At 39.3% G+C, this 8,295-nt stretch overlaps 1 protein-coding gene across 1 annotated transcript; it reads left to right on the forward strand.

Moving 5' to 3' along the window:
• Positions 1–966: 966 nt before the first annotated feature.
• Positions 967–1,551, forward strand: LOC136833046 (polysialoglycoprotein-like). Its single transcript, XM_067094694.1, has one exon. It carries the CDS (start codon positions 967–969, stop codon positions 1,549–1,551), a length of 585 nt encoding a protein of 194 aa, XP_066950795.1.
• The last annotated feature ends 6,744 nt before the right edge of the window (positions 1,552–8,295 follow it).

Raw genomic sequence — 8,295 nt, forward strand, 5'->3', positions numbered from 1 at the left:
CACAGACAAAGACCTCTGCAACCTCGTCTCGGAATACGGCGCACGAAAAAACCCAAAGAAACATTCCAGTGTAATAACATTGAAACCCTATGCTCCAGTACGGAGCAAAGGGAAATTTAATGGAAATGGTGATTGTGAAATTGGACCAGGAATATATGAACAGTCGTATGACAAATATTTGACCTTTAGCCTGGAAGAACCAAATTGTGACATTTTCAATGTATACAGGGATATTTTAAAGTGTTTGGCCGAGAGCCTAGGATTAGTCCTGAAGGTAAAGGAAAGCTGACCAGTTGAATCTACCTCAGCTAAAGAAAGTGAAAATCTAAAGTCATTGTCTCGCCTTGGAGGAGTCAAAGTGGAATGTGCCGTACATGCCTATTGGAACCACTCCAAGGGTATGATATTTGCCCCACAGCTCATAACATATTCTGAGGAAAAGTTAGCGGAAGAATTGAAAGATCAAGGAGTAATAAAAATAGAAAGAATGAAGAAAAAAGTAAATGAAGCCCTAGTCCCACTTCCCAACTTGATAGTCACTTTTAATTCCACTCGATTGCCTAATATAGTGAAGGCAGCCTGGTTACGCTTCAAGGTCAAACAATACATCCCAAGGCCGAGGAGATGCTTTCATTGCCAGGAATTTGGACACATGTTAGGGTCATGCAGGCAGAAACTGCAAGGCAAACCTGCCATTTGTGTCAAGTGCAGCGAACCAGAGCATGGCATATGTAACAAGCATGCCAGGGTGTGTACATTGTGGAGAGAATCACCTTCATCTTCAATAAATTGTGATGTATACATCATGGAAAAGGAGATTCAATCATTAAGGGTAACTGAACGACTTACATTTAGAGAGGCAAGAGAGAGAGTATTAAACTTATATGTTAGTCCTTTGCCAGTGTAGCCGCCAACCGGAGAAAGAATATAAATGGTACAAAGGCCAATCTAAACAAAACACCAGTGATGACTCGTAACCGAGCCTCTTCGGAGGCTGTGCCAGGGATGGCTGGCACTTCTGCCTCTTCGGAGGCTGTGCCAGTGATGGCTGGCACTTCTGCCTCTTTGGAGGCTGTGCCAGTGATGGCTGGCACTTCTGCCTCTTCGGAGGCTGCGCCAGTGGTTTATGGCGTTCCTGCCTCCATGGAGGCTGCGCCAGTGATTGCCGGCGGTTCCGCCTCTTCAGAGGCTGCTCCAGGCATTGCTGGCGCTTCTGCCTCTTTGGAGGCGGCGCCAGTCATTGCTGGTGCTTCGGCCTCTTCGGAGGCTGCGCCAGTGGTTGCTGATGCCCCGGCCTCTTTGGAGGCTGCGCCAGTCATTGCTGGCGCTCCCGACTCATCGGAGGCAATGCCGGATGTAGCTGGCACTGCTGATCTTCACACCCCTCCTCAGGAGACATCAGCTTTGTCTGGTGTCCCTGAAACCGACAACCCCCTAAAAAGGAAGGCTACTGAGATAAACAATCGGTCTCCTTCTAGAAAAAAGGAACAAGGTAGCAAGCTGAAAGCGCTTAAAAGAGGCTCCAATATTACAGCCTCTAAAGGAAAATAAAATTCATTAACTTTCTGCAGTGGAACTGTCAGGGATTGAGAGCAAAGTGGGAAGAATTGAGACTGCTTATATCAGAAGTGTCTCCTATTTGTATAGCTCTGCAGGAGACCATGATTGGTAACAACATGTGCCCCAGCCCACGAGAGTATACATCTTATTACTCCACCTATAATTTAAATATGGGAAGTCATGGTGGTGTCGTTTTGTATGTTCGAAATGATACCCCACAAAATCCTATTAATATCCAGTCAGCTTTGCAAGTAATAGGTGTACAGATCCATCTACAAAGAAAATATACAGTATGCTCTCTCTATCTACCACCAAATGAAGTCTTCCCAATCAATGAATTTAAATCTCTTTTCCAACAGTTACCACGTCCCTTTATTATTTTGGGAGATATGAATTGCAGAAGCCCCCTCTTTGGGGTGATATTGTCACCAACCAAAGAGGCAGATGCCTAAGTTCCATCATAGAAGGTGAAAATGTGGGGATCCTCAACTCTGGGAGAAACACATTTTCACGTTCAAACAGGCACGCTATCGGCAATTGATCTATCTATATGTAGTGAGGACTGCCTTATAGATTTTAATTGGAGAGTTATAAATGATAGATTCACCAGTGACCATTTCCCAATAGTGGTGAGTTCAGCATCAAGTCCTCCATCTTCCAGGCTACCTAGATGGAATACAAAAAAAGCTGATTGGGCAACATTCCAGGAGCAAAGCTCAATAGATGACTCTGCTGGTGACTTTCCCAGCGTAGATGATGCCCTTGAATTTTTAAGTACAATATTGTTCTCGGCTGGTCTTCAGTCCATACCCAGGACATCAGGCATATTTATCCGCCGACCGGTTCCCTGGTGGACTCGTAAATGCCAGGAAACTCATAGAACTATTAGGTCTGCATACACAAGATACCGCAGACGAAAATGTGAGTATTACCGTGTAGAATTTCGAAAAGCAAGAGCTCATTTTCGTTTGGAAATCAAAAAAGCACGAAAAGAATCTTGGACAATCTTTATTTATTCAATAAATTCGAAAACTCCTCTAACACTAGTTTGGAAGAGAGTTAGAAAAATAGCAGGCAAGTTTACTCCCTGTCAACCTCCAGTTATCAAGATCAATGGTTGTGAGGTAGCAGACCCCCAGTTAGTTGCAAATGAGTTTGCTAATCATTTTGCTAATGTTGCAAAGAAAAACGATGATCGACCATACTCGGCTCAAAGGCAGCAGATGGAACAAGTTGAAATAGATTTTAATACGTTGAGACATGAGAAATACAATGATCCGTTTACAATGAGAGAATTTCTATTGGCCCTAAATAAATGTAATGAATCAGCTCCTGGACTGGATGATATAACGTATTCAATGATTAAACAAACCCCTGAAAATACCAAACAATTCATATTGAGCCTTATTAACAGAATTTACAGGGAGCATATCTTCCCTAAGATCTGGGAGATGTTAAAATTATTGCCGTTTGTGAAACCTGGAAAAGACTCGTTTAAAGTAGAAAATTATCGTCCAATTGCACTATCATCATGTTTGTGCAAGATCATGGAAAAAATGATAAACACACGCTTGATGTGGTACTTAGAACGGGTAAATATCTGTCCCCAGCACAGTGTGGCTTTTGAAGCATGCACTCCACAACTGATGTTCTACTTCGAATGGAGTCTTCAATATGTGAAGCTTTTGCCAACAAGCAACATCACATCACGGTCTTCTTTGATTTGGAGAAGGCTTATGATACAACATGGAGATATGGCATTTTGAGGATCCTTCATGAATGTAACCTGAGAGGCAATTTGCCCCTCTTCCTTAAGGCTTTTATTAAAAGTAGGCTATTTCAGGTCCTGGTTGGAGCAACAATGTCAGAAGTATTCAGTCAAGAAGAAGGAGTACCACAAGGAAGTGTTTTAAGCGTAACATTGTTTGCCTTGGCAATCAATGGGGTTTCCAAAATAATTCCCTCAGATATAACATATACCCTTTTTGTTGACGACCTTTCAATCTCCTTTGCAGCTTCAAGGATGGCAGTGGCTGAACGTCGCCTTCAGCTCTGCATCGACAATATAGTGAAGTGGGCTGAGGTTAATGGTTTTAAATTTTCTACTAGTAAAACGGTAACCATGCACTTTTGTCGCATAAGAGGATTTCATCCTGATCCAGATCTATTTATTCATAGGCAAAGAATTCCATGTGTAGGTGAAACGAGGTTCCTTGGGTTGATTTTCGATAGTAAGCTGACCTGGATCCCAAATCTGAAGTATATTAAGACCAAATGCTTGAAAGCGATGAATTTGCTGAAAGTTCTGTCTCATACTGTGTGGGGTGCAGACAGAACTCGGATGTTGAGATTGTATAAAGCCCTGGTCTTTTCAAAATTAACGTATGGGATGCGAAGTTTACACGTCTGCAAAGCCCAATAACCTTAAAAATGCTCAACTCGATTCATCATGGTGGGGTACTGTTGTGTACAGGAGCATTTAAATCATCTCCCATTGAGAGCATGTTGGTAGATGCTGGTGAGGTGCCACTGGATCTTCATTACAAGCGTCTGCTGGTTCGGAGCTGGTATAGATTCCAGAGGCTACCTAAGTCTTTGACCAGCATATGTATGAGAAGGGAAAGGCATTGGCATTATTATGAAAATCATCCCAAGCAACCGCATCCGTTTGCTTTTAGAGTAAACTTGATTCTCAGGGAATTAAATATGCCTAGGGTGAAGATTCTACCAGTAAAGTATTCTGTTATTCCCCCCTGGAAATTTCCAGAGGTAGAATTCTGCAAGTATTTTAATTTCACCAAGTCAGAATTGTCATGTGAGGCCATGCGGTCAATATTTTTAGAACATTCGATGGAACATGGCACCTACACACCAATCTTCACGGATGGCTCAAAGTCTGATGCTGGCGTCGGCTTTGGTGTAGCCTTCCCTGATATAGAGAGGAGTGGAAGGTTATCATCCGTTGCCTCAATTTTTACTTTTTGAGATAAATGCAATTTTAAAAAGCTTTAAAGGAGATTTTAATTCATAATGGAAACAATTTTATTATATATAGTGATTCAAAAAGTGTACTTCAGGCACTGGAATCTTTTAATCCTTTAAACGCCCTGATTTTAGAAGTATTAGAATGGTTGTTTTTATTGAAAAGAAGAGAGAAAGAAGTTAAGTTCTGTTGGGTGCCTTCCCATGTTGGGGTGGATGGGAACGAAAAAGCAGACCAACTAGCGAAATCAGCGGTCAACTCTCCAGAACCCACAAGATGCCTACTACCATATCGGGATGTATATCCTGTAGTAAGACAAACAATAAAAAAGCGTTGGCAGTCATCAGTGGGAGAATATTTTAACAAATAGAAAAATGCGTAGTATTGCATCATCTGTGTCTCCTTGGTCATATCCCCATATGCCAAGGAGACAGGAGACAATGCTATGCAGGTTGAGGATTGGACATACAAGACTCACGCATGGGTTCTTGATGTCCCGTGAGAATCTTCCAATTTGTGTAGACTGTGCTGTACCCCTGAGTGTGGAACATTTGCTGGTTGAATGTCCCACACTTAGGAATTTGAGACAAAGGTTCCTGTCTTGGGGACGAGATGAAGTTGATAATTTTAATCTTGCTACAATCCTTGGAAAGGATTGTAACACTCAGCAATTGTATACTTTTATGTTGGAGGCGGGCCTTCTGAAGAAAATTTAGCTTGTATATAGAATATATGAAGAAATTTATTTATATACGTATCATTTAGATACTTTTACATGAAATTCATTTTAAACCTATTTCTTTTTATTCAGATATTTATATGCATACCTTTTAGATATTTTTATATGAATTTTTTTAAACTTACCTTTTTTTTAAATTTAAATATTTATATACATAACTTTTAGATATTTTATATGAAATTTATTTTAAACTTAATTTTTATATTTAAATTTGTTTCGGCGTCAATAACCTAGATGTTATGACACCAGATTTAATAAACAAATCAATCAATCATTCTCTCTCTCTCTCTCTCTCTCTCTCTCTCTCTCTCTCTCTCTCTGTCTGTCTCCGGCGTGAAAATATATATAGAGTAATACTCTGATATTTAATGCACGAGGAGCAGATTATTCAATTAAAAGTCGTTTTTGTTGTAACTGGAGTCCTGTGCACCTGTAATTGTTTTATTTTTATTTTTGTAGTCTTTACTCTTTACGCTTTTCCTTTCAAGAGTCTTTCCATCGACTGTAATAATCCCCTTTAATAATGTTTATTCGATGATAAAATTATTTTTCCTCGAGGTGTAAGCAATCAACATCTTTCGAGGAAATCGAACTCCTGCCTGTTGTACTTTTTAATTGTGTTTTTTACTTGTTTGTTTTTGTTCTTGTTTTCCTCTTTGGGGGGATGTTTTTTGAGTTCAGAGTTAATGAGTTCGGCCGGTTAGCTATCGGGGTTTTAATAGAAGTGTGTTTTCCCGTATCCTTTTATTGAGAGTCCGCTAGTTGGTCTATTAGACGAATAGGTAAATTTATGGCTTTTCGTGTTTACTCGGTGTTTCGATTTTTTCATGTCTTTCAGTATACTGTGTGTATATACATACATACGTACATACATATATATATATATACTGTATACAGTGTATATATGTCTTCTTCTTTCTTCTTCTTTTAACGTGCTTTTTCCCATTTTTTTGTATGGGGTAATAATGATGCCTCATTTTGAAGGACTTTTGATTTGGCTTTGGGTAGACCTGTAGTCTCGATCGGCTGCCCTGCCTGACATCGCTTAGACCCCGGTAGCGTATGTTTCATGTATCATACCCGACCCAACGCCCTTTCTTCCCAGCAGCGAAGTTGTTGCGCGGGTAGGGCGAGAGTTCGAGACGTGTGAGATGTTTGTTATGTTTTTAGAAGGTGTTGTAATGGCTTTTTGTTTTGTGTGTATTTAGTCTGTAACACCCATTTGCTTTTCAAGCAAACCTATCCGTTGATTACATATATAATCCCGTGATGTCTACACGGATAGCAAAGTGTCTGCCTCTCTGATCAGTCGGCTGCGGATTTGAACCCGTGCCACAGACCTCTCTTGAAAGTCCGAAGCTGCTGCTGTAACCGACTGAGCCATCGAGGCTCCCTATACAGTGTATATATATATATATATATATATATATATATATATATATATATATATATATATATATATATATATATATATATATATATATATATATATATAAATATATATAATATATATGCTATAAAGTCTTTTGGAAAGATCTATATGTGGAACTTTGATGGGCATCACTTTTTAATCATAACATACAAAAGAAAACAATATGATATATATATATATATATATATATATATATATATATATATATATATATATATGCATATATAAATATATATATATATATATATATATATATATATATATATATATATATGTGTGTGTGTGTGTGTGTGTGTGTGTGTGTATACACAGAAGTAAGAACTGACATTTTTGTTAGGTAGCTTTTATTCTCGGCGCTTGTTATTTTGTTATTTTTCCTCTTAAGTCCATTGTTATAACGTTATTTCTCAGAACATCGCCATCAAAAGGATTTGATCTGCGCTCACGTCTCCTTCCTGAAGAAGAAGAAGAAGAAGAAGAAGAAGAAGAAGAAGAAGAAGATCTGTTTTTATTTGCTCTATGTGGCTAGATGCTCCAATGTTCGATGTCTCCAGGAATTTCGTCCTTAAGACACGTGGACATAAGAGCTGGTTTTCATCATTTCCCATTCGTCAATGGATTCGTTTATGTGGAAGGAGTCAAAATATGTCAGCAATTTGCTAAAACATCTTGAATTTCGCCGAGGGTCTTCTTTGGAATAGTGAGAAAAAGCGGCTCCAGATAACTGTCTAAAAGCGAGTCAATTTTGGGAAAGATAGGAAAGGAATTTCTGGGAAGTAGGGGGCTTTTGGGGGTTTTGGGTTTGTACTGCTCAGCCTTAGCGGAGGTTTGCAGTCATTACAAACAACCCCACTCTTCCTGATAAGCCTTATCCATCTTCTGGTATTACCTGGTGCTGTGCTGTGCGGTAAATGAATTTGCATATTTTAATTCAATCGTTTATTTCTGAATTAGGAAAATACGCATAAGCGTTATTAATATCGTCTAGAGAGAGGTTCCTTGCGCTTAGATAGTGAGAGTATTATCCTCTTCCTGCCGCTTTAAAGAACTGATGTTGCTTTTAAGGGATTCCGCGTAAGGTAAACCTGTCTCTCATGAATGCGTAATGCGCTATTTTCCTTCATCTTGCGTCGAAGGAAACAACCACTTTAGCAGACATGCGTGACTGCATTTCTATAACCAGTATTGTCAAATGCGCGCAGAATGTGCTTTTGCGTAAATCTCCGTGTACAGGACCCCTTAGGGGACTAGTGCCGTCAGTGTACCTCACGCGGTGCACTGTAGGCAATACTCAAGATTGACACTCAGGTTAGCGACCTCCAAATAATTACGTAACTGGAAAAAAAAATAATTGTCATGCGAACATGCTTACCTACGCCATCAGCTTTTCAGGTCTTATTGGCACCCATTATCACTCCTGTGGCGGTTTCATTTATTTATATTTATTTATATATTCATTTATTTCTTTATTTATTTTTCTGTGAGAGTTTTTCTTGTGCTGTTAAGAGGTCGGTTTCGTAACAGTAATTATTTCTGATTGGTTTTCTTGTGATGGTTGTGACCAAATTCATTTGATAAATT

The sequence above is a fragment of the Macrobrachium rosenbergii genome, chromosome 51 (assembly GCF_040412425.1).
Source record: "Macrobrachium rosenbergii isolate ZJJX-2024 chromosome 51, ASM4041242v1, whole genome shotgun sequence".
In the NCBI taxonomy this organism is placed as follows: Eukaryota; Metazoa; Arthropoda; class Malacostraca; order Decapoda; family Palaemonidae; genus Macrobrachium; species Macrobrachium rosenbergii.